Below are 26812 nucleotides of genomic sequence, written 5' to 3'. Positions count from 1 at the left end.
TGATTACAAGTGTGTTCACGTTTCTGTACCTAAACATAGTAGCATAACAGATGTTTTGTACAAAGCTACCAACTGAAGCATCTTTCTATGGGTGTAGGTTCACTTGTGGCTTTGTGCATAGATGTGCAGAGTGCAAATCCATTAGTGCATATTCTTCATTAGGGACACAACTAAAGGGTGTCGAGTTTGCGGTGCATTTTGTTTCAGCCACAAGCACATATCCTGGATAGGTTGTCCCCCGTGCTTCCATGAGGGTCTGTGATCTGTCATCCCTGTTGAAACAAAGATTTTAGGATATTGCTAGCAGCTACTGCACTCTGGGACAGGGGAAGATGTGACTTCCTTCCCAAATCCCCCTCTGCCCTTCCCCAGTTTTCTGTTGGGAGGTGGGTCCAGCCGCTGTTTCTTCAGCCCCACCTTCTGCATTAATGTAGGTCAGCCCTTCCGGCAGTTATGTGCCAGTCCTCACTTACCCTGGAAGAATCACTTCCATGGTAAACAACAATGACCTTTAAAGCATGAAATGGACTGGATTTTGCATCGTTTAGAGTGCACATTTTCCTATGTGCTGCTTCACACCCCCTTTTCTCTGAGGCCTTGTCCTGTCTCCCCCATCCATGAGGGTAAGTTGCTGGGCCTTTTCTGGGATACTTTGTACCCTTTGGAATTATTTGTTGGGGGAAAGCCATAACGTTAATTTCAGCACACTGTCGATGCTTTTTTAAAAACACGTTTTTGAGTAGTTAATCATAACTGGCTGTTGATGCTGCTGTTAAGTTCTGTGTTTATAACTCGGCTGAGGGTTTCAGTGGGTGTTTTCGTCTATAGCGAAGTGTTTGGATTTTAGCTGCGTGATCAGTTGTGCTCAAGGTTCTTCTCTCTCCCCCCCCCCCATACATTCTTATTGAATCTTCCTGTGATTTTCTGCTGTAATCACTTCAAGTAACTTTTGGCAGAGAATGCAACAGATAGGCTTTATAAATAAAACCAGCAATACAGCAGAGCACCCACATAGCATTTACTGATTCCCCGCTTCCCCTTCCATTTCTATGCTCTGGCAAAAAGGTATATTCGTGGAAATAAGTAACACACACACCCTGCGACTGAACTGTGACTGGAGTTCAACCTGGAAGGTGGCCACACATTTGCCCAATAATACAACCAGGCACTTCCAACTTGTGGCATCAGTGGCAGTGCGTGAACAGTAGCCATCTGTTAGTAATTGGATGATGCTGGTGATACAGGGAAGGGCCATAGCTCTATGGCAGAGCACCCACTTTGCATGCAGAAAGTCCCAGGTTCAATTCCTGGCAGCATCTCTAGGTAGGGCCAGGAAAGGTTCCCTGCCACCCAGCGAGGACAATACTGGTCTCTGTATAAAACAGCTTCCTGTGTTCTTAACGACAAGTGGAGCAAGGGATTATTGAAACAGAAGGGAAAAGTGAAGTGAGCCCACCCTGTAAGCAGATGCAGATATTTGCGCAGGTTCAAAAGGGTGTGAGTTTGTGGGATTGTGCAGATGGTGCTTGGGATGAACGTCTGTGCTCCTCTGCATGTATCTGTGCGCACATTGATCCAGTTATGCACAGTGACGTAGCCACACATATGGACAGATGCTCACATCTATGCCCCACACCTATCTCTGTGGGGTGGCCTTCTCCTCTATGAACACATGTCTGTCCTGGCATGTGTTTAAGCTTCCCCCACATATGTGCTCCTGGTATGTAAATGTCTGTGTTTCAGATCCCTCCCTCTCCCAGGTGGTTTGTGTGAGTGTTGGCATTCAGCCAGTGGACTGCTTTACGTTGAAGTGCTCAGAATAGTTTGTGGACACAGCAGCAGCAGCAGCAGTAGCAGTAGCAGTGTAGCGCTAACATGGGTGGCTGTTGAGCTGGCAATGGAGCTGATTCCCCACCATTGCAAACTTCAGAATAAACTTCTGGGCAAAATGCTTCCTAAATTTGCTTGCTGAGAGTCCTAGCAAATGGATATTGAACCGACTCACAAGGCTTAATTGATAGATTAATCAAAGTAAAGTTTTAGTTGACTGACTGGTTGATGGAGCCAATTTTTACTAATGGTTGAAGTGCTTTTGTTCAGGGCAGGCATGTCTTCCTAGATAACAAAAAAAGAAGAAGCAAACTATCCCATGTTCCAATGAACACAGCCTTTGTTTTGACATGCCGTGTGCTGTCTTGTGCTTCCTTTAGTATCTCCAAGAGGCACCCCTGGTACTATCCAAATGTATTTAACCCATTAATTGTTTGTGGGGCAGGTCAGATGTAAAATGCTGACATCCTACTGGCCAGATACATCTTACTAATAATTTTCTGAATCTCTGACATAGGATTCTAAGGTCAGGGCCGATGAAATTCTCTTTCCAGAAGTTTCAAGCCAATGAAAGGAGGAAGTGCTCTCTCTTAGTGTGTGTACACTCACCTATCTAATGGTAGGGCCGGTCCTCTGCCTAATGGTAGGGCCAACTGACACTCAGGTTATCCTACCAATGCCTATGATGAAATAACTTTTGCATTGTTTCGAGAGCCTGTTTTGGGTTTCACCAGAGACAACATAGAAAAACACACACACACACCTGTCTGTTCGGCATGGAGCACGATGCCATCCATGCTTCCCTCTCTGGAAAACTTTGTTCTCTGTCCCATGTAGCAAACAGAGGGACATCCCTTCTGCTGTGTGGCCACGAGGACACTTCTGTTCCGAGCCGTGTACTTTGCTTTCTGTTACATATGTGTTGTTGTGGATTCTGGCCTTGATGCTATTCTTGCACCGTGATGCCAATAGCATCATACCTTGGCAGATTGACTCAGGGCTGTGTGTTTTTGTTAAAAAAAGAAAAATGCCAGCTCCCATCAAGCTGGATATGTGTGTCGTGCAACAAACACACGTGGCCTCTAAACACAGCCGTGCATGCAAATCTGTGAGCATCTGTGTCCGTGTTCTCAGCCCTGCCAAAAGGAGGGTGCAATGCTTTGCAGCACTGCCTTTTTTAATTTTGGGAAGGAGATTGCCCAAAGCTGCCAGCAGCACCATGAAGAAACGAGCTCCCTTTCCCTGTCTCCCATGAAAACAACGATGGGGTTGTTAATGTTTACTGCGTACGATCCAAAGGTCCCTGTGAAGGGAAGATGGCTAGCTTTTTATAGCTGCATGAGAATGTCAGGATGAAACGTTTCTGCCAGAGCCCAGGCCGATGCATTGCTATATAAGGCAGCCGTTGCTTCTCCAGTGGGGCCAGGAACTCTCAAGACCAGATTCCACTCCGGGGTCCCAGAATGCTGCTGGGAGGTGCCTCTTGTGAAAACAAAACAAGACAGCACCCCATGTAATGTGGAACAGAAGAGGGTGGTGGAGGCTGAGCGGGATTTCTGATGGTGAGGGAGCCGAACAGGCCTGCACTAGGTTTGACTGAATGACCAAAGGCCCACTGTGCCCTTTGCCACTGATTCTGTAATACTTGATATTTTGCTAAAAAGAAATACGCTCGGCATTGAAGCCCTGCTCTTTGAACTCCCGATCATATAAATGCACAGACAGTCACTTCTGGAATTTCAACAGGCACTGCCCTTCTGCTATCTTTCTTTACACATACATATATATATATATATATATATATATATATATATATATATATATTTGCTTTCTAGTAACAAGAAGCCGAAAAGCACCAGCCTGAAGATGACGAGTGAGACCTCGTTGAAACGTCGCCTAGACACCCCAACTCTTACACGGGAAGATACCCGAAAACACCAAAACCTGCATATTTGCTTTCGTATATATATTCCACTATTTTCAAAAACGAAACCCAAAGCATCTTTAAAAAAAAGAACATTAAAAACAAGGATAGAACAAACTGAAATGCACAAATAACATGTAGGTAACTTTAAGGACTAGAAACTTACTTTTTAAAAAACCTGAGTCGCAGGACACTTACCTCTGTGGCCATTGCCCATTTTGTGCCTGTTCCCATATGGCCAGACCTAACTCCTGATCAAATGACCAAATAGTGTGTATTGAATGCATGGAGATAAAGGTGGGATTATGGCCCCACTAGAACACCAGTTTATTCATTGGCTCTTCTGAACAGACCCCTTAAGTCTGTCCTTACGTCTCCTGCATACAGACAGCTGTTGAAATGGAGCAGGGAAATCCAGCTGCGATGCTGGTGTTCCACACAATATCTTTTCCTAGGTGTCACCGAGAGTAGACACAGATTGGAGAGACGCAGGTGGGTGGCACCTGCCCCTCCAACGCCCAGTTTGGGCCTGAGGCCTCTCCAGCATCCTGCTCTTTCTCAGGCTTCATAGAGACTAGCAACTTTGGAAATCTTTCCCTTTTTTAAAAATGCCCACCGACATTCTCAGGGAACTCAGTTCTGTATGCAGTTCCGACATTCCAGCGGTGTCACCTTGGGAATACCAGGCTGCCCTGGGTATTGTAAGCAAACTTATATTGGTACACATGGGAAGCGCTGTGGTTACTCATATGCAGCTGCTCCAAGTGTCTTGCCAGGATGTACGGGCCGCCCAATTCATGTTCAGCAGGAGCCCCAAGAGACGCTTCTGTCATCAGCCTTCTCTTGAACTCACAAAGAGCTACGCCTGTGCCTTGCAGGCTAGGCATGATTTCACCTCCAATTGTTTTGGTCCAGGCAGCAGACGAGATCAGAGAAACCCTTTCTTCTTCTCTGCCCTCTTTCTAGTCTGTTGCTGGAAGGACGTCTGCAGTGCACAGAGGGCTTTTGATGTCATTTCCAAAGTGTGGGGGGGGGACCTTTGTTGGCCGCTGGAAGTGAATTCTAGTCCCTGGCTGCTCAGAGCTGTAACAAACAGAAGGGGTGTGTATGTGTGAAGTGGTATGTATTGAAAGATGAGGGGTAGGGGGTGGGGGAGACAGACGTAACTTACTAAGCAAGGTGGAAATGGTTTATACACATCTTTGCTGTCCTGTACACACATATACCTCTCTGGGGAGGGGAGAAAGGTTCTGCAACTTCTTAGCAAGTCCTTGCAGGGGAGGAGACAGGGGTAGGTGCCGAGCACCTACTGGCTAGTACCCGAATGTCTCCAGCATATTTCCCCTTGCACAAATCCCTGTGGTACATTTTCAACAGCTTTACAGTTTTCAGTAGTTTTAGAGTGTTATTTAGGGGTGGGTGGAGATGGTGTGGGGAAGGGCGGGGGGAAATGTGATACTTAAAACATTTCAATATTCCTTAAAAGCACAAGGGAAGCTCAAAGAGTCAGTCCACTGTTTCTGCTTGCGCTGCAAATGGTGACGCCAGGTTCCTGTGGCAGGAAAAGAGCCTCTGTTCGGATGGTTACGTCTGTCTTCCCCTTAAGTCTGGACTAGCCTTCGCCAACCATGTGCCCTCCAAGGCGTTTTTGATCACAACTCCCATCAGCCCCGGCCTGGCCATGCTGGCTGGGGCTGATGGGAGTTGTGATCAAAAACGCCTTGGAGGACACATGGTTGGCAAAGGCTAGGCTGGCCTCTCTGCTCACTGAAAGCATTGGAGCAGACCTGGGAGGAACCGGGAGGTAACTTCCTCTATTGTATCATTTGCTTGCTGCTGGTTTGGCGGAGAAGATCCACCATGAGGACAAGACATGCTATACAGCTGTCCAGACGAGCGAGGAGGGGTCAACAGCCGGGGAGTACCAAGGCCCGCTCATGGTGCTGGCCCAGAACTGCGCTGTGATGCACAACATCCTGGGGCCGGCGTGTATCTTCCTCAGGAAGGGATTCGCAGAGAACAGGCAGCCAGTACGTAAGTTGCACCCGGACGGGCAAGGCAAACACTGCAGAGCCCAGAGGGTGTGTGGAATCATGTGCCCTCGCCCTCCTGTGGATTGAAAGCAAAAAAAAAAGCATGTCGCCATCTGGGTCTCAAGAGATCCCCATCACCTCCTTCCCAGCATGGAATGGTTGGGGTGTGGGGAATGGGGGGAGAAATGGTCAGCACTACGTCCAACAATTGCTTCTCCTCTCGTACCCGTGGTTCAATAAAACACAATGCTAATAAAGCAAACGTGCAGCCCTTTCACAACACCCAAAATCAGCTGCTCAAGGCAGCTGCCTCATTCTGGCTCGTGGTAGGGCCAGTCCTAATGGTAGGGCCAGCTAAGTAGCATCCAAAACCTGTCACTTCACTTTGCCACATCAACAGGGCCAACTTTGAATCATTACATCGGTCAATCTGTCATGGGTGCTTTAGCTGAGATACCTGTGTTGCAGGGGGTTGGACTAGATGACCCTGGGGGTCCCTTCCAACTCTACAGATCTATGATTCCTGAGACACCTTACAGCAGTGGTGAGGAACCTCAGGCCCAGGGGTCAAATGTTCCCCCCAACATCCCTAGCTGTCTCTCAGAACTCTCCCCAGCCAACACCCCTCATTGCCCGCCTCCAAAGTGTTTTTGGCTGGCTGGAATGTGTCACTGATCTCTGCTCATGGCTCTTGCTTCCCTGGAAGGAGGGTATATAGGAGGGCTGTGAGTGTAGAAACTGGCTGACTGTACAAAGGTAACATTTACAAGTGTTGCTCCACCCACTGTTGTCTCTGGCCCTGCCCACCACTGGCATGTGGCCCTCTGAAGCTTTCCCAGTAGGGAATGTGGCCCTCGGTCTGAAAAAGGGTCCCCAACCCTGTTTTATGGGGTAAAGTTGGACATCTATTGCTCCAGGTTTGTCAATGAGAATAACCCTTACTTTGGCCCTTCCTATGTCATGGGGAGGGGAATCCTTAGAGAGAGAGAACCAGGCAAACTGCCACTAAGGTTTACTGCCGCCACCCCTTCCGATCAGTCTAAATAAAAGCAGCAGGAGAAATTGGATAATGGCACACTTTGAAATTGCTGGCTTGGTGAGGGAGATTTTCAGCTCAAGAGATCCTCCTCCGACAAGGAGAGAGGAATCTTTGCTTTGGCTAGGGAGCGGGCAGGAATGTGATTAATTTCTCCTTGAAGAGTGAATCCTACCTAATTTGCATATTCCCAAACAACATACAAACCAAAACACGGCTGTCCTTTGAAAAATCCACATCTCTCTTAATTTTGCAATGCAGTTCTCCAGCTAAGCAACACATGAAAAATGCTTATGCGAGTCCAGAAAAATGCACATATTGTAACATTAAAAAATGCATTATGTAAGGGGAATGCTGAATTGCAAAAATGTGCTACATTAGGCAAAACTGCATACAATAATGAGTTGATTAGGATAAATTTACATTAAATTGCTGATGAATTTTCATTAGGGCTTTTGTTTTCTTAAATAACAATCACAAACTGATGTGGAAATGCAGAGAACTGAACTTCGGAATGGACAGATGAGCAACTGAGAGAAACTGAAATGGAGGGATTTCCCCAGCCCTATCTCTGGCCCACCCCTCTGCAACCCAGTGGGCTTGCCCCACTGCAAGGAGACTCTGAGCACCTGCTGTTCTTTCACAAGCACAGGAGTTGGTGGGGAACTAGCTTTGTGGGCTTGAGACCCAGGAAATGGAGGACACCCTTTTGTGGGAACCTGCTGTGGGCCTAGAGCAGCTTGATGGGGGCAAGGAGGTAGAGACTGAGAACTGGGAGTGGTCTGCCCACCTTCCTCTGCCCTCAATTGCCTGGAGATCTGGAGATGTTGCCCCTTCTTCCTGGGCAGCCAGCAGTGCATTTCCAGCCTGGGCTTTCCTTTCTCTTGCTGCAGCTTTCTCCACCCATCCCATCTACCCTTGAAAACAAAATGTTGGGCGTTTGCAAGTACTTCCTGCCTGGGCTGAATCATTGTCTCATGTTACCTTTGTCTGCAGATGCTCCAGTCTCTCTCAGGAGCTGCCTTTCTGCCCTAGGCATCTGAGGAATGGATGGGGCCATAGCTTAGTGGTAGAGCATCTGTTTTGCATGCAGATGGTCCCAGGTCCAATCCCCAGCAGCATCTCCAGGTAGGCCTGGGGGAGACTTCTGAGTCTGAAACCCTGGAGCAGACGTGGCTCTCCACTGCCAGTCAGGGTAGATAACTGTGAACTAGATGGACCCAATGGTCTGACTCAGTAGAAGGCAGCTGCCTAGGTTTCCTGAGATGGTGCCTACAGCTTCCAGAGCCCCAGTTTTTTCCTACTAGCCAGGGTTTGTTTGTTTTTTGAGATCTCAGGGCAACATGGGAGGGGCTCAACTGGCACGAGATGTTTCCACCAGTTTAGCCGGCTGCTGGGAGGGAGGTACCAGCAGCTCCCAGCTCTTCCAGGCAGAGCTCATCATGGCCAACAGCCTAATTCTGCCTTCCACTTTCTGTTCCTGGAAACAAGGCAATCTTGGCTCTCTGGCATGAGCATCTCTAATGAGCTGGTGTAAATCTGAGATGTGGAAGAACATGGCTAGTGGGATAGGCTTCAGAAAGGCAGCTCTTTCTCAGGTTCACTTGCTGGGAAGGATAATGTCATGGGGTTTTAATTCTTCCATGTGCCTTTTTGCCTTGGGAGAGAGACAGTAGGCCACTGGCAGAGCACCTGCTTTGCATGCAGAAGGTCCCAGGGTCAATTCCTGGCAACATCTCCACTCAACATGCTCTCTCTGGAACCAGGGCCAGAAAAGAACCCTATGTCCCCACCTGGGATCTTGAAGATTTGCTGCTGGTCAGAGTAGACCAACTTGGCCAACCTGATGCCTTCCAGATATTTTGGACTATCATTCCCATCAGCCCCTGCAAGCATGGACCAATGGGATGACATTGGCCTCTACATATGCTCAGAGGCTCCTGCCTTAACCCTGATTTCATCTGAAGGAGCTGGCTTTAATCCCTGATGTTGTTCCCTTGCAGGACAGAGAGCTACGGCCAGAAGAAATAGATGGTAAGGTTCTTGATTGTCTTCTTTATACCTATAAAAATGGAGTAGATAAATTCATAGTGGGTTAAGACTGTGACAGCTAGGCGTGCTGGCTATATGATACCTCCAGATGAGGGGCAGCAGGCCAGCTGAATGCCAGCTACAAGGCTACAAGAGTGGGAGCAGGGCAGCTGCAAGTGGCATCTAGTAGTCCCTGTGAGAGGCTGGACTACATGCGCCTTTAGAATCACAGAACTTCAGAGTCGCAAGGTGGATCCAAAGGGTCATTTAGTCCAACCCCCTGCAGCGTAGGAATCACAGCTTTAGCCTGATTCGGCTAAAGGCCAGCTCTGATGCTCATATGCTGCTTTTGCTGAAACAGCACTGCTGGCCTTCTGGGGTTTCCAACAACGAGATGCCAGCCACCCTCACTTCCTGGTTTTGTACCGACCTGAATGATAATTCACAAATTATTTAAGAACATAAGAAGAGCCTGTTATATCAGGTCAGTGGCCCATCTAGTCCGGCATCCTGTTCTCACAGTGGCCAACCAGATGCCTGTGGGAAACATGCAAGCAGGACCTGAGCACGAGAGCCCTCTCCTCTCCTGGGATTCCTACAAACACTCGTACCTTGGATCCCGAACGCCTTGGCTCCCAAACAAATTGGCTCCCAAACGATCAAAACCCGGAAGTGAGTGTTCCAGTTTTCGAATGTTCTTTGGGAAGCCAAATGTCCGATGGGGTTTCCATGGCTTCCGATTGGCTGCAGGAGCTTCCTGCAGCCAATCAGAAGCTGTGCTTTGGTTTCTGAACGTTTTGGAAGTCGAACAGACTTCTGGACGGATTCCATTTGACTTCCAAGGTACAGCTGTATTTGGAATCATTACTGCCTCTGACTGTGGAGGCAGAGCACAGCTATCCTGCCTAGTAGCCACTGATAGTCCTAGCCTCCTTGAAACTGAGGAAGTGTAAGAAGTTGCATTGTCTCACTATCCATCTGGAGGTGCATGCTTTTATTTAAACTAGGGTAGCTATGTATCCTACTGCACCAGAGGTGGGGAACCTTCTTCAGACTAAAGTTCACATTTCTTTATGGGGAACAAACAAAACACCTCTCTTCTCCATCCAGACTAGCAAGAGTTCCAGGGCGCATTGTCAGAGACTGGCAGGGGTCCGAAGAGTGTGTGGCAAAGGCCGGGGGCTAGGAGTGCAACTCAGGAGAGGGGACCAGCAATTAATGGGGTCAGGCGCCACCCACAAGGCAGGAGCCAAGCCCATGGGAGGAGGAAGAGTCAGGGCAGTCTGAGACAGAGGAAGGCAAGCAGGATGTGGTAGAGGAAAAGGAAACTATTCAGACAAGGGAACAGCCGGTCGACTCGCCACCTAGAATCAAGAGGCTCTTGAAGAGGGAAGAGCAGCAACGACTTCCATGTAGGAGAAGTCTCAGTTTGCGGGCACACAATCCATCAGAGGAGGGCATATAAGCCAAAGGAGGGGAGTGGACCCACTATTTCTGCAACTGCTTCGCAGGGTCCAGATCTGTGGGCAGCTGCCCAGAGGCTAAAAATATGGGTGCATGTGTATATCTGGAGCACTGGGGGAGCTGCTGTAGGTGCTTCACTTGTCAATAAAGAGACAGCTATCAGATGTGTGCCTTCCTTAGCTGGGGCAGCAGGCCATGAAATGCATTCCAGTCAGGTGAAAACACTCTCAGAGACTGTGAACTGGAGTCATGGAGAGGTGTGGCTAGTGAGGGTGTGTGGTTCAGGGAGAGAGTCCCAGGAGCTGGATAGAAAGGTTTAGAGGGCCATATGTAGCTCCTGGGCCTGATGTTCCCCACTCCTGTACTATGAGAAGCACAGCCTTGGTATTTGAAGGCATTCTTTCTGTTTCAAGGACTGTCCAGTTTACTTCCAGTTCAAAGAACCATAAGAAGAGAGGAGGGGCCAAGGATTGGTCTAAAGCAGGCGTCCTCAAACTTGGCCCTTCAGATGTTTTTGGCCTACAACTCCCATGATCCCTAGCTAGCAGGACCAGTGGTCAGGGAATTGTAGTCTCAAAACATCTGGAGGGCCAAGTTTGAGGAACCCTGGTCTAAAGTCTCCTCTAGCGTCAGGAGAGCCCTGAGAAGATATCCCACAGCTTGAAACCCCAGGACCTAGAAGCAGAAAGTAGTAGCCCTTTACTGGCCAGATGCAGCATACAGGGAGTAAGGCTTCTGGCCAATGAATACCTAGCACAGGCTATAAAGATCTCCTAGTTGCTCCAGGACACTGCTGAAACAACTTGTGTGTTGTGTCTCAGCTGTAGGATTACTGACAATGTTCCTGAAACTCACCTATATGTCCCTCTCCAAGGTGCTGATCTTGGTGCCTCACCTTCCTGTCTGCTTGGAACTCCTGGCCTCCCCTTCCATGTGGATCAGACACATGGTAGCACTGGGCTGGGACTGATGAGAGCTGGAGTACAAAACACCTGGAAGGCACCCGGCTGGGGAAGGCAATGCTAAAATACTCTGTTGCCACAGACCTTTCACACACTCCTTTCTGTCTCCATGCCAGCAACATGTCAAATCATACGGCGCGGTCCATTTTGTGGACACCTCACACAGCTTAGCCTCAATTGCAGTAGGACCTAGACAACAAGATGATGCAGGACCAGGGCCTGTGACAGAAAATCCACAGGGTATGTTCCTCCTACTCATTAATTTGAGGCACAGTCAACCCCAGCGGTAAGGAAAATAGCTCAGTGGTAGAGCATCTGCTTGGCGTGCAGAAGGTCACAGGTTAAATCCCTGGCACTTCTAGGTCAGACTGGGGGAGATTCCACTCTTGAAACCCTTGAGAGCTGCTGCCAATCAGTGTAGATGTTACAGTAGTACCTCGGGTTACAAACTTAATTTGTTCCAGAGGTCCATTCTTAACCTGAGGCTTGCTTTCACTAATGGGGCCTCCTGCTGCCAGCGCACCGCCCACGCACGATTTCCGTTCTCATCCTGGGGCAAAGTTCGCAACCCAGAGCAACTACTTACGGGTTAGCGGAGTTCGTAACCCAAAGCGTTTGTAACCTGAGGTACCACTGTACTGAACTAGATGGACCAAAGGTCTGATTCAGTATAAGGTAGCATCCTATTTAAATCACCCCTTAGTTGAAAACATTGAGAACACTGTCAACACTGACTCCAGGGTTTCAGACCAAGGAGAAATTTCTAGCCCTAACTAGAGATGCCACTGGGGGTTGAACATGGCCCTCTCTGCATGCCAAGCAGCTGCTCTGCCACGGATGACCTGTGGCCCTTCTTTTCCAAAGTGGGTTCATTCCAGGCCATGTTCGTAGCAAGGAACATGCCTTGCCCCCTCCACTGACAGCCACGTTCTCTGATTGGATTCACCTCAACAGAACTGAGAGAAGCCTTCAAGGAGTTTGATAAGGACAGGGATGGCTACATCAACTGCCGAGACCTGGGCAACTGCATGCGCACCATGGGCTACATGCCAACGGAAATGGAACTCATTGAGCTCTCCCAGCAGATCAACATGAACCGTGAGTGCCAGCCACCTGCCAAGGGGGCATCCCTCCTCCCTCCACAGTGCCACTCTCACTCCTGGTTAGGCTTTTCCAGTCTTCTGGGCAATGTCTTCCTCAGTGTGGTGTAGTGGTTAAGAGCAGAGGACTCGTAATCTGGTGAACCGGGTTCGCGTCTTCGCTCCTCCACATGCAGCTGCTGGGTGACCTTGGGCTAGTCACACTTCTTTGAAGTCTCTCAGCCTCATTCACCTCACAGAGTGTTTGTTGTGGGGAAGGAAGGGGAAAGGAGATTGTTAGCTGCTTTGAGACTCCTCAGGGTAGTGATAAAGCGGGATATCAAATCCAAACTCTTCTTCTTCTTCATCTCCCTTTGGGCTGCCTTTCTGCACAAGCACAACTCCCCAGGCCACTTCTAGACTAGGCTTATGCTTGGCTGCTGTACTCCACACTCTGGCAAACTTGCAGACTGGATTATTCCAACTAGGGTTGTCAAAGAAATCTGTAGAAAGTTGACCTGGGGTTGTATCAAACTAAGTTCTGCTAGTAACAACAACAACAATTTATTATTTATATGCTGCCCATCTGACTAGGTTGCACCAGCCACTCTTGGCAGCTTCTAACAATTTAAAACAGGCATCCCCAAACTCGGCCCTCCAGCTGTTTTGGGACTACAGTTCCCATCATCCCTGACCACTGGTCCTGTTAGCTAGGGATGATGGGAGTTACAGTTCCCAAACAGCTGAGTTTGAGGATGCCTGATTTAAAACATCAAACCCACAAACAGGTCCTGAGCATAAGAGCATTCTCCCCTCCTATGATTTGTAGCAACTGGTATTCAGAAGCATTACTGTCTCTGGCCATGGAGGCACATCCATCCATTTCAGTGGGTCTACTCTAAGTAGGACTGAGTTGGGTTCAGGCCGTGGATGCAATATTCCCTTTTTTCACAGTCAGGAATGGGACCCCTTCCTGTGGATGCTTGGCAGTATTTGAAAACATGTTTCCCCTGAGTCCTCTCCAGGGTGAACATAACTGGCTCTTTCTCCTTGCCCTGACAGGACTTGTTTTCCATACAGCTGACCATCTTCGTTGCCCTTCCGCTGAACCCATTGCAATTTGTCTGTATTCTTCTTAAAATGGTGGTCAGTATCTTACTGTACTCCCTCCTCACTCTGTGTTCCTAGAGGGTGGCCACGTAGATTTCGATGACTTTGTGGAGCTGATGGGACCAAAGCTTCTGGCAGAGACGGCAGACATGATTGGGGTCAAGGAGCTACGCGATGCCTTCAGGGAGGTGAGAGCCAGATTGTGCAGCCCCTTCAGTGTGTTGAAAACTATCTACAAGTTCAAGGTGGTATACAGCTTGGGATCAGGATACCTGAAAGATCATCTAGCTCCTTATATGCACAACCCTTCTCTGTACCCTGCAAATGGATCAGGCATCCTGCTTCCCACACTAGCCAATCAGATGCCTTGTGGAAGCTCACAGGCAGGGAATAAAGGTAAATCCCTGAGGTGGGATGAGGCCAAATGGGGCTCATCTAGTCCAGCATTCTGTTATCTCAGTGGCCTACTAGATGCCCTGACTGGAAATCCAGAAGCAGGACCCGAGCACAGCAGGAACTCTTGTAATTCCTAGTTACTTGTAATTCCCAGCCACTGGTATTCAGAAGCACACTGCCTCCAACATACGTAGCCATCATGGCTCGTGGCCATGGAGAGCTATGGATTTCTCCAAGGACCCCTCCAGACACTCCTTTTTTTGTATGCATTCATGATTTGTGTTCCTGGTGACATCAGGGCAGTTATGTGTGATCCCACTCTCAATACTTTTGCAAAATTTTCAGGATGCACATATAGCTTTGCTTTCAGTCAGTGCATGTCCTATAACTTCCTGCTGAAAGCCTGTAACTTTCCTTACCACAAATGTTTGGGGAGCATTTGTCCCACATTTGTTGTGCTATACTGCAAGGGTACATCCCAGATGGCAAAAGTGCAGTACAGTGGTACCTCGGGTTAGGAACTTAATTTGTTCTGGAGGTCAATTCATAACCTGAAACTGTTCTTAACCTGAAGCACCACTTTAGCTAATGGGGCCTCTCATTGCTGCTGTGTGATTTCTGTTCTTATCCTGAAGCAAAGTTCTTAACCCGAGATACTATTTCTGGGTTAGTGGAGTCTGTAACCTGAAGCATCTGTAACCTGAAGCGTCTGTAACCCGAGGTACCACTGTAATGGGGAAGCATCTCGGAACAACTAATAAAGCTGAATTGCATGTGGGCAGTCTAATATAAATCAAAATGTGTGTTTTAATCTTCCTCTGTGCCCTCCTCCAGATATTGCTAGACTTCTCACCATCCAGAACATTTAGCAGAGCTTGGTGGGAGCTGGGGGAGGGTGGGGGTGGACAGGTTCCTCCCTACCTTTGCAATGCACCTTTAAAGTGTTTTTCACAAAAGGCAGGATATAAATAACTTAAAGCAAAAAGCAGAGATACCAGTCTGGTTTCAATCAGGTGATGTTCTTGCCAGAGTGGCTCAAGAGGTGAGAAAGGACATTGGAAACTGTGGACATGAGAGGGGTGGGTCCTGAGAAATCTGACCAGTTCCATCCTAACAGTCCCTGACATCTGTTGCTACCTTGCAGTTCGACACAAACGGTGATGGAGAGATCAGCACCAATGAACTACGAGAAGCAATGAAGAAGCTGCTTGGGCAGCAAGTGGGGCACCGGGACATAGAAGATATAATAAGGGACGTCGACCTGAATGGAGACGGACGAGTGGATTTTGAAGGTGAGAGAGAGTGAGTGAGTGAGGGGTTTCCCACTGGACAAGTAGCAGATCTGCACCTGGTTCCAATGAAGGGCATGCCCAACGTGAGTCATGAACTAGCTGGACTCAGAGGAGTGGTAGCAGGCACCAGCTGGGTAAACCTCAAGGGAATGCCCTCCTACTGCAACCAACTGCCCTCCCCCCCAGTTTCCCAGGATCAGAAGAGGCATGAAGAGGGTGGAGCAGAGACAGACCTGTTGACTGAGTCTCAAATTGCTTGAGAAGGACCCAGGGGATGAGGAGGCTGAGGCATCTATGGGAAGGCAGGGGCCTTCAGTCCTCACAACTGCCTCATTGGGGCAAGATCTACCAGGAAGAGTTGCTGTGCTCGTTAAGCCTGGCCTCCTGAGCTATTTGTTTCTTTGAATAAAGAGTCAGCTTCACTGTGAGTTATTACTGACCTGCTCCTGGCACTCACCTGACAATACGTCCCGTCAGGAATTGTCCTTGCAGGAAACATTGGAGGCAGGCAAAAGCACTCAATAATGGTGCGGAGCAGGGCCTTAGGGAGAGTCCTGAGGGCCAGAAAGAGAGGCTTGGAGGAACACATCCTGGATATTTGTGGCCAGGCGACCTCTGCCCATTGGGGATCTCCTAAACTTGTGAAAAGTGTTTCATGCCATGGACATTTGGACCTCCAACAGGAAGCCTGGATCTGACAATAAAACACACATACAGTGTAAACCTGATCCTTAAGGGGGCATGCAACCCCCTGCAGAAAGGGCCAAATCCACTCCCTGGTCAGGCAAACCGTTCTTCCACAGAACCTCCTTTAGCTTTTTGGCTCTCATCCATCTGTGACCAATCTCAACTGAGTCAGCTCATGATGTCAACATTTCTAAGAAGCTGCTATCTGGAAGCTGGTGAAGACCAAAGAAAGATTTTTTTTTTAAAAAAATGTCCTAAATAATATTCAGTGCTTGAAGCAGCAGGTGATTGATTATTCATTATCACTATTCCTGCACAGCCCTCGGATCATCTAGTGCTTTACAGCTGCCTTCTCCAACCTGATGGCCTCCAGATGTCTTGAACTGCAACTCCTATCAGACCCTAGTATGGCCATTTGATGCTGGGGTTCATAAGAGCACACACTGTGCTGACTGGGGCTGATGGGAGCTGTAGCCTGAAATATATGGAGGGTACCAGGTTGGCGGAGGCTGGTGTAGGCAGTGGTGGTTGGTGCCCATTGGGACTGGTAGGGCCAACATTAGGTGGCACCAGAGCCTATAATAGTTAAGTACAGTAATTCTAGTTTTGTCCCCCTGCTGAGTTCTACAAGGGGCAACACTGAGACTAAGGAGGAGGAGGAAGCTGACAAACAGGGCCACCACCTGGCTTAGTTGCAAGAAGGCAGGCAGCTGGAAGAATATCTGAGGTCGGCAGACTGAGACTAGCAGAGCAGTGCCTTACTTGCCTTAATCGACCAGCATCCTGACTCAGTATAAGGCCACTTTCTACACACCTTCCTTCTCTATTGTCACACCCGTACCATAAGTTTAAAGCAAATGACACCCCAGAGAATCCTGGGAACTGTAGTTTGTTAGGAGTGCTGGAAATTGTAGCACTGTTAAGGTTAGGGCTGGGTGAAAACTGGTTTTCAACACTGATTTATCACCAGCTAAACATCGCAATATATCAATATATCATGATGTCTGAAATAAAGATGGAGATATGTAGAGGCATTGGCAGGCTTCATGGTTTTTCCTGCATTGTGATTTTTGCTGGTGCCTGCTCTTGTGATTTGCTGTCTGCTACAGGAAGCAGGGGAGAACTGAGCCAGCAGTTAACAGGGGCTGCAGGAATCGCGAGAAGCATTGGCTGGCTTCAGAGTTTCCCCCACACTGTGATTTTTGCATAGCATACACACACATCATGATTTGCGATATATTGCCAGGTCAAAAATTATGAAACCGATATCAAAATATGGACTTCAAACCAGTTTTGGATGACATATCTCATCATCCTAGTGAGGGATGCACTACAGTTCTCAGTATTACTGGGGAAAGCTAGGACTGTTGAAGTGCTACATTAATGTGTTTTAAATGTATGATGTGGATCTTTTTTCCTTTTTCTCTTTCCTTCTTGCCTGCAGAGTTTGTCAGGATGATGTCCCGCTGAGTATGGTTCTTGGGCTGAAAATGAATCAGCAGCTGAGGGAAGACGAGGACCTGAATGGAGCGCCCAGCCCCAATGTTCCTATGCAAAGGCTGACGCACTGGCTGCGCTTGAGACAGTGCAAGACGCCAACCTGCCTCTCTGACCCAAAGTGGCCCTGATGCTCCTTCACCCTTCCACACTGTGAAAAAAGACGATCTCCAGCAACTGGAAGCGTTCCTGGGTGACGCTGGGCTCCAGGACCAGCCACGTTTGCAAGCGAAGGTGACAACTCTTTCCCTGCCTTGACTCTTCCGGCAAGCACTGCAAAGGTGAAAGAGAAGGAAGGGGTTCTCTCAAACTGGTGGCTTATGGCAAAAAGCCACCTGGGATTGGTGCCTGCCACGGATTGCACTCTTTTCCTTGGTGAACTGACTGTGTATTGGCCTCATGCCTCCTTGTGTTGTTAATCATCTGTGTTGAGTTATTTATAGCCTCCCCGGAATGTTCTTGTGTCTCCCTGCGGTTATGTTAATGAGAGCAAATATATCTTTGAAATGCAAAACATAAATAACAAGAGCAAGACTTTGGTAGGCCTGACTCTTCTGTGGGAGGAGGAGAGGTGGCTTGAGGCAGTGGGGATGGCGACAGCGATGGAGCCGGCCCTACCATTAGACAACTGCTTGAGACAGCAGGTGCGAGGAGGAGGAGGGGGAGGAAAGCCTCGTTGGCTCTGTCCTACCTCCATTGTCAGAGGCAGTAAAAGCCCCCAATGCCAATCCTGGGAATCCCAGGTGGAAGAGTGCTGTTTTGCTCAGGTTCCATTTGCAAGACATCTGGCTGGCCACTCCGAGAACAGGAGGCTGGACTCCATGGACCACTGACCAGATCCATCAGGGCTCCTCTGATGAGGAAAAGGCAGCCCCTCCCCATCTGTTCCTCTTTATCCCTCTGTTGAAACCCAGAGCTGTGTGTGCCGCACAAACTAACCAATAGCCCTTAGGTGCCGTGGAGGATGCTCGCTTTGCTAGTGCCGAAGAGAGAATCAGCTGCTAGTCCACTTGGCTTCTGTACATCAAAATGGGGGGAAAGGGTACTAACATGTCCTTTGCCTCACTGGCTGCATCCACACCATATATTTAAAGCACACACACACACGCCCCAAAAAATCATGGGAACTGTAGTTTCCTTCTCACAGAGCTACAATTCCAAGCACCCTTAAACTACAGTTTCTGGGATTCTTTTGAATTATTTCCACTACAGTTTCTGAGGAATGGGTGGGGCAGAAGTTCTGTCTGAAACCAGCAAGCTTGATGCCAGGGGTCACATTTCCAAGGCAGCCTTAGAGCCTGGCATAATCAAAGTAAATTCCAGCAGTCACAGCTATCACTTGCCTGATGCCACAGATAGCAGAGGAAGCATGTTAGCACACGTTGATCTCTTGTCCATTCTAGTGGCAGTCACAACACACCAGGCAGCACAATCCTGAGCATATCTCCTTAGAAGAACTGTCTATTGCAGGGGTCACTAACCAGCAGCCTGGGGGCCTGATCCAGCCCCCTAAGTAAACCTCAAGACCCCATAGGGTTTGGTGGCAGCAGAACAAAGTGAGGGGGAGGGAAGCAGACACAGAGCTACAGTGTATAAACTATAGTTCCCAGGATTTATTGCAGAGACACATGGGGAGATGTGCTTTAAGTCTTTCCCACCTGATGCTGTAAGGTATATCTTGGGTTTCTAGTAGGGGGGAAACCAATCACTGAGTAGATCTGACAAGCATGAGGTCTGCCCATGCCTGCCCTGGGCCAATGATCTTTTCAGCTGGTGGATTAGAACCCACAGACGGGTCTCAGCTTAACCTAAGCTCAGTCACAGCCTCCGCATGGAAATATATGGTTTTTAAAAAGCAATGAATTAAGAAGTCCTCAAATGAACGTTTGGACTAAAAGTGGGTCCCAGGTGTGAAGAAGCTGAGGCACTTCAGGTTCCAGAGGGCCTGTCAGCAAGATACCTTCCATGGACCCCTTTGCTAAGTGAGTCTAACCGTTCCTCAGGGTGTTGTAATCACCAGTTGTTGTTGTTGCTGCTGCTGCTTCTCCTCCTGATCATCATTGGTACTACCTGCTTGCTTGCCAGGCAGAGCCCAGTGAGTCAGCAAGCAGACCAGGGGCATCTTCTGACCCTCCTTCTTTCACCACTGCCGCAGTCTGGGTCAGAGTAAGAGTAAGAAGTGGATGAACCAAGCAAGCAGGCTGCAAGGGGTGGAGGGGAGGAGCAGGATCTTGTCGGCAGGTCCTGCTGCTGGGGTGTAAGCCCTCCTGACAGGTGCTAGATCATGCTGAGCCTTGATGCCAGCCCAACCATTGGGCAAAAAAGATGACAGCCCTCTACCTCCAACATGGATCAAGGAGCTCCTGGGCCTTTTCTTTCTAAACTAGAAATCCCTGGTTATGCAGGTAAGAGGCTCCAACTCCTGGCTGATATTTCCTACCCTTTTCTAACAAACTGTGGTTAAGGAGGAACTACCAGAACAGTTTGCAATATTCTAAATGCAGCAGATTCCCATCCCGTGTTCTTTCTGATGGTACAATAACTGAAAAAGGGGCGGGGGAACCATAACTGAGTTGATTGAAGATATGCCCTGCAGCTCTTACATGTGTCAGTTTGCACGACTCACTAAGGAAGATAATTGCACCATAACATTCAAAACAGCAACAATTAATGCACATTTATTCAAAATCCAGTAAGTTTTATCAATTCAACAAAACTGACAAACTTCATCCAGTGATTTTCAAAGTCTGAAAGCCATTTATACCTCCAGAACTCTGCTGCCACCTGCTTGACTCTTATCACTTCCCTAGGTAGCCCCACCGCCTCCTGGGAATGCAAATACTGCCCACTTGGGGAACCCCCGCTCTAGATGTATTTATTATTATTACTTTGATTTACTACGCACCCTTCACGCCGAGGTCCCGCAACAGGTCGCAACAAATAAAAATGCAATATTAAAAACAGTTTGAAACAAATCAGAATAACAAGAACAGGGTGGGTCTTAAAATACACCTCTCTAGTGGGAAAGGCCAGCAGAAAGAGGTTTGTTTTCAGCTGTTGACAAAAGCTGTACTTTGAAGGCACCCGATGCACCTCTGGGGGGAGAGCATTGCACAACTAACGGGGTGGCACAGAGGATGTCCTCTCATGGGCCACCAGCCCTTGAGATTCTGAGGACAGTGGAGCAACCAAGAGGCCCCCTCCGTAGCAAGCACATCCCTGACTGTTGCTGGCGAGGGATGATGGGAGTTGTAGTCCAAAACATCTGGAAGGCACTAAGCTAGCGAAGGCTGGTTTACTCGGAGCAGCAGCAACTCTCCTTGGACTGACTCAGCCAGGTATCGTCCTCAGCTGCAACCCTTTTAGGTGCTGATACCACTGGGCCTGCTGGCCTTCAAGGACGCGCTCTACTTCCAACATACATTATAAAGCACAGTTCACATCCACTGGTGGTGCAGCCACCCAGCCCTCCTGTACCTGCCCAAGTATTATTGGACCAGCCTTAGCCAAAATGGGAATAAGCCAGAGTGTGAGAGTTGCCCTACCATTCTGCAGACCAAAGGATGGCTTCCTTCTCTGTATAACTCAGTCTCCGGAAGCCAAATTCAGCAGGAGAGAGGCTGTTTTCTTGTACAGGCAGGTTCAGGGATTAAACCTTCAATCTAATAATCTCATTGCAGGGATTATTCCTCTGCTTTCATCTCCCGGCCAGCACTGGGAGAGATTCCAAGCTGCCCTGCAGACAATACACAAGTGGAGCAAGGATCCACCCAGCTAGGCGGCTCAGCATGCAAGCGCTGTGTCTCCATACTAGTGTGACTTGCCCCCATGGTTCTGCCTTTAGCTATGTGCTGCAGCTAGGAGTGCAGCCAGGAAAGTTTGGACCCTGGTCTTAACAACCCGATGGTGCCTCCTTCAGACAGCTGTGTGTATTAGTTGTGAGATGCAGATAAGAAACACTTCTCTTGCCACCCTGCTGCCATTCCAAACTTTATGCCTGCTTTTACTTTCCTGATAGGTTAGAGCAGGAGTGGGGAACCTTTTTTTAGCTCAAGGGCCACATTGTGCTCTAAACAACCTTCTGGGAGGCCATATACAAGTGGCAGGTGGGGCCAGAGGTAAAAGTGGGTGGAGTAACGGATGTAAATTTTACCTTTGTGGAGAACGCTGATTCCTACACAGATTTTCACTCCCTCCATTCAGGCAAACAAGAGGTATTAGCAGAGCTCAATGACACAGTCTACCTAGTTAGGCAAAACCACTCAGGGCCAGTGAGGGGTTTGGTTATGGCTGTGGAGAGTGCTGAAGGCCTACAGAGAAGCCGGGAGGGCCAGATTTGGTCCTCAGGCCTGTGGTTCCCCTTCTCTCTCTCTCTCTCTCTCTCTCTCTCTCTCTCTCTCTCTCACACACACACACACACACACACAGAGAGAGAGAGAGAGAGAGAGAGAGAGAGAGAGAGAGAGAGATGCCTCCCAAAGCAGTTTGCCAACCCTGATGAAAATAAAAAGAAATACTCTTGGAGCATGTGCAATATTGCATTTTAAACTCATTCACCATCATGAATGCAGGAATAAGACGGTGTTTGGTTCTGCTGCCCTGATGTTAAACCCATTTATTTGGGGATTCACACCATTTTGTTATAGAAAAGGCTAATATATTTGCACCTAATGTTAGTCGAACTCAGAGTAGACCCACTGAATGGACATGGTTAACTTAGATCCATTACTTTCAATCTCAGCGGACCTCTTTCTACCGGTGTTAACACAAAGCAGTGGACCTTTTCTAAAGGGCATGCTGGCTGGGCTGATGGGAGTTGTAGTCAAAAGCATCTGGAAAGCAGTAGGTTGGCCAAGGCTGGTCTGGTGAAACAAGCTGCCTGGGAACCTGGTGGACTCTCCTCCATTAGAAGGGGTTTTTTTGGGGGTTGGCTGGCCACTTATTTGATGCTGTTGCAGTGTAAACCAGTATGGTGCAGTGGTTTGGGTGCTGGGTGAGGGCTTGGCAGACCAGAGTTCAAATCCCCACTCAGCCATGAATCTCACTAGGTAGGTGACCTTCTCTCAGCCTCACCTATCTCAAGGATAAACCAGCATCCTCTTCTCCCACTGGCCAAGCAGATGCCGCAAAGGAAAACCAGAAAGGAGGACCCAAGCATAACTGACTGTGGAACCCTCTTCACGCAAAGCTTGTGTATACCACGAAACCACAATAATAGAATCATAGAACTGTAGAGTTGGGAGGTTCCCTGAAGATCATTTGGCCCAACCACCTTTGATGGGAGGCCCATAAGCAGGAACTGAGCTCATCAGCACTCTGCCCCTCCTGTGGCTTCCCACAACTGGTTTTCAGAACTGTTACGGTCTCCAACAATGGAGTCAGAGCATAACCATGGTGACTGCTAACCACTGATAGCCGATAGCCTCTTCCTCCATGACTATGTCCTCTTTTAAAGGCATCCATGTGGGTGGTCCTTACTGCCTCCTGTGGGAGCAAATTCCATAGCTTAACTCTGTGAAGAACTTTCTCATCTGTCCTGCATCTCACATCATTCATCTTCACTGAACGCCTGTGAGTTCTAATGTTATGAAAGAGGGAGAAAAACTTTTCTCTAACTTCTTTCTGCATGCCATGTGTGATTTTATAAACTTCTGTCAACTTGTAAAGAAAGGGGCAGAGAGCTACGTTTGTCACCTTGAGCTGCTTGCAGGAAATATGAAATATAAAGATAACAACAACAGCAACAGCAACAGCTATAACACCAACAATAGATTACAAAATACAAATAAAATTTAAAAAAACAAAATAAAATGTCCAGTTCTGGTAAAGGGCTAACTTTTGAGATGGCTTTCAGCTATGATTCTATGACTCATGCTGATTTAACCACAGTGGTGCAAGATCAGAAACAGAGGCCTCTGAGCCTTTCACTTGTAGGTCACTAGCACAAATCCAGAGGAGCTAAGGCGATGCGGTGGCTAAGCATGTTAGCAATAAACAGGATACAGAGGTGCTGTGTAGTGTGCAGTGCTGATAGTTCAATATTCAGAGTGACTGGCAGCATTTGAAGAAGAAGAAGAGGAGTTCGGATTTTATATCCTGCTTTATCACTACCCGAAGGAGTCTCAAAGCAGCTAACATTCTCCTTTCCCTTCCTCCCCCACAACAAACACTCTGTGAGGTGAGTGGGGCTGAGAGACTTCAAAGAAGTGTGACTAGCCCAAGGTCACCCAGCAGCTGCATGTGGAGGAGCGGGGAAGCGAACCCGGTTCACCAGTTTACGAGTCTACTGCTCTTAAACACTACACCACACTGGCTCACTCACTGTGACCCTGCAGGTTTGGTTGCTGTACCCCGAATCCCCAGCCGCCTGCATGGCCAATGATCAGGGATCATGAGTGTTGTATTCCAGCAGCATGCACAGGGACACATTGTCTAGTAGTCTATGCAGGAGGCTACACCGCTGACAAGCTCTGTTGCAGACTTGGTCGCTCTCCTGGTGAATCCCAGCATCAGTTCCACCACCTCTTCCTTAAGCTGATAGGCTGCAATGGGCTTGGCTCCCATTCACAGGGACACAGACAATTTAGGCATCGAAAAACAATGGAGAGAAACACCATCACTTATTACTGATGCCCACATATTAAGCTGCTGTTCAAAGCACAGCTGCAGTGACCAACTGAAAAGGTGGCAACCTGTTTACAGCTCCCAAGTTGCTGGCAGGTAATTTGGCTACTTTAGACCTCACAGGAAGCTGCCTTATACAGCTGGTCCATTCAGCTCAGTACTTTCTATGCTGATTGGCAGAGGTTCTTTGGGATTTTGGGCAAGGAGCCCTACCCGCCATTGGGAATTGGGACCTTCTGCAGTGCAGATGCTCTAGCACTGAGCTATGGCACTTGCCCAAGAGAGTCTATTATGTCAAAATGTGGACCATTATTGAGAGGGCAATGAAAGAGCTTTGTTTCAGCTGCAAAGTTGTTCCTGCTGCTGTTATCATTATTATATTAATTTTATTTATGCATCACACTTAAAGAGCCCTGGGTATTGCAAAGGATGAACAGCAGAATCACATCACTGATTTAACACAAACACAGCACGAAAATATTCATCAAGTAACAGTCCTACATAACACACGTTGAGCTGCTCCTTCACCCTGGGGGACCGCTGGGGCTTAATTTCCCTTTCTCAGCTAATAACTTGTTCCACTGACCTGTCACCCCAGCCGCGTTTAAGTGCTTCAAAGCCCCGTGGCCGACCTGGACTAGTCACAGCTTAAACTGAGAAATCTTCAGGGATTAGTGAGGATTGGCTGTAATCAGTGCAAATGAGCCCTAACAAGGCCTGCCTCTGGCCAGCCGGCCTGAGATTTTTTGCTGCCTGAGATGGTGCCACTTTCATTCCACGCAGAGAAACTGGCAACACGGGCAGCTGAGCCTTATTTCAACACTGGCAAAGGGGCAGCAGAACATAGGAAGAGCCTGCTGGATCATCTAGTCCAGCATCCTGTTCTCACAGTGCCCAATCAGATGCCTCTGGTAAACCAGTAACCAGAATCCGAGCACAAAAGCAATGTCCCCTCCTGTGGTTTCCAGCAACTGGAAATCAGAAGCATAACTGATTCTGAACATGGAGGTAACACATAGGCGCCAGGGCTAGTAGCCATGGATAGCCTTCTCCTCCATAAATTTGTCTAATCCTCTTTTTAGAGTCATCCAAGTTGGTAGCCATCACTGCCTTCTGTAGGGTGAAGCAGCCCTTCCTTTTGTCAATCTTGCAACATTCAGCGTAATTAGATGTCCACAAGTTCTAGCCCTAGGAGAGAGGGAGAGTCACTGCCAGTTATTGTAGACAAAACTGTTATAGATTTTTTGGGGGGTGGGATCCCACTAAACCCTATAAATTAATAAATGTGGAATTTGGAATGTGAAGGGAGAAATAGAAGCTGCATGTGCAAAATGACCTAGTCAAGCCAGGGTCATTAAGAAACAATACAGGGCAACTGAGAGCCATTGGAAATGCAAGGAAATGCAGGGAACCCCCTTGCCCTGAGGTGTGAACAGAGACTGGGAGTTTGTAAGTAACTGAGTGTGAGGTGACAGGAAAAGAGAGTTCCTTAGTAGGGCGTTCTGGGAAGAAGAAGGAAGAAGAAAGACTGGGCTCCATCTTGGGCAGGCTGGCTGAAGGCTGGCTGCACTGCTGTAGGAGACAAGCCCCTCTTGAAAGGACCATGCTGTAAGATCTGGACTCCCTCCATGAAGAATGAAGGTGTAAATAGGTGAATAAACCATATTTCTTAAAGCTACGACAGTCTCCGCTGTGTCTCAGTTCTGCAAAGCAACACAGACCCTGGGTGAATGTCTGAAACCCCCTATGGCCTCTTGCTACCGCTCGGCAGAGAGTGGGAGGCACCCAACTTTTGTAACAATACTGAGCGAGGTGAACAAAAGGTCTGATTCAGTAAAAAGCAGCCTCATGTGCTCCTGCATACATACATGCTTGGTTGCTTTAATAATTTTAAAAGATGTTCTAGTGACCAGTAGTAGCTCCTGAGTGTCTATGTAGGAATAGGTGCTGGTTGCCAGGTCTGTCTGCTGCTGTCGCCATAAAATGCTGTTATTTGGGCTGTCATTTGTGTAGGGGCTGGGCTGTGGGGCCATGGAATTCTACCAATGAATGCCTGATACCTGGAAGATCTTTTTTTTTTTTAAAGCCTGCAACTCTGCCACCTTCACCGGGGTCCTAAATCTGTCTCGCTGTAGGTCTCTCTCCTTCTGGGGATGACTGTGCTTTGACTAACTTTGTACCAGGATCTGAGCAAACCTGGAGGGGCTTGCTTCTGCGAACTTGAGCCAGTATGACATGGGTTTTGCTGCACATACTAGGCTATTCAAGACTGCTTTAGGACCATCTTCTTTGGAGGTTGCTCGCTTGCTTGATTAAAAACAACAACATGCCTTGAACAAGTGATTGCTAAAGCCTTTCTTCCGAAATCTGCAGAGGGCATGGAGCGATTGAGTGGGATTTATAACTCCACAGCGCCACCAAGCACCCAATCTGTGCATTTCGAGTACCGGCTGCCCAAATTGAATGAAAAGGTACATTAGGGAACGCTCTCCTACATTCATTACAAATGCTTTGGCTCTTGTGGAGGCTTCCTTTCACTAAAGCGACTCAGCTTTTAGGGCATTCCCCACAGACTTTGGAAATGCTGCTGAATAATTTACTGGAGAGTCTGAAAAGTCAAAGATCAAACACCTCTTTGAAACCAGAATGTCATTGAAGGAAGCATTAAGTGCACTGCTTCACTTTCCACTCTCACCTCCCAACTTCCCTTCCCTCTTAATTGGCTGCCCACCACCACCAAAAGAACCGAATAAGTTCACCGGAAGAAGGGCCTGATTGGGCTTGAGTTAGCCTATGGATCACCTTGTCTGCTGAAGCAGGGAGAGAAGTGCATTGTTTGAAAGTACC

General features: G+C 48.2%; 1 protein-coding gene across 10 annotated transcripts in view; it reads left to right on the top strand.

Moving 5' to 3' along the window:
• CABP1 (calcium binding protein 1) overlaps window positions 1-17875 on the top strand; it is a 48670-nt gene extending 30795 nt beyond the window's left edge. For 6 of the 10 annotated variants that reach the window (XM_081175032.1, XM_081175030.1, XM_081175034.1 and 3 more), the window contains 6 exons: window positions 5608-5784; window positions 8827-8857; window positions 12235-12378; window positions 13548-13657; window positions 15010-15157; window positions 17289-17875. In XM_081175032.1, coding sequence (XP_081031158.1) covers window positions 5608-5784; window positions 8827-8857; window positions 12235-12378; window positions 13548-13657; window positions 15010-15157; window positions 17289-17314 — 636 coding nt within the window. In that variant the 3' untranslated portion in view covers window positions 17315-17875. Of the gene's footprint in view, window positions 1-251; window positions 624-5607; window positions 5789-8826; window positions 8858-12234; window positions 12379-13547; window positions 13658-15009; window positions 15158-17288 lie in introns of those variants that run through there. The other 4 variants (XM_081175027.1, XM_081175026.1, XM_081175033.1 and 1 more) reach the window with 3 other exon arrangements.
• The last annotated feature ends 8937 nt before the right edge of the window (window positions 17876-26812 follow it).

Source organism: Podarcis bocagei (genome assembly GCF_964188305.1).
Source record: "Podarcis bocagei genome assembly, chromosome: 16".
Taxonomy (NCBI): Eukaryota; Metazoa; Chordata; class Lepidosauria; order Squamata; family Lacertidae; genus Podarcis; species Podarcis bocagei.
Note: the sequence above shows the minus strand (reverse complement) of the source record. Positions and strands in the feature narration are given on the sequence as shown.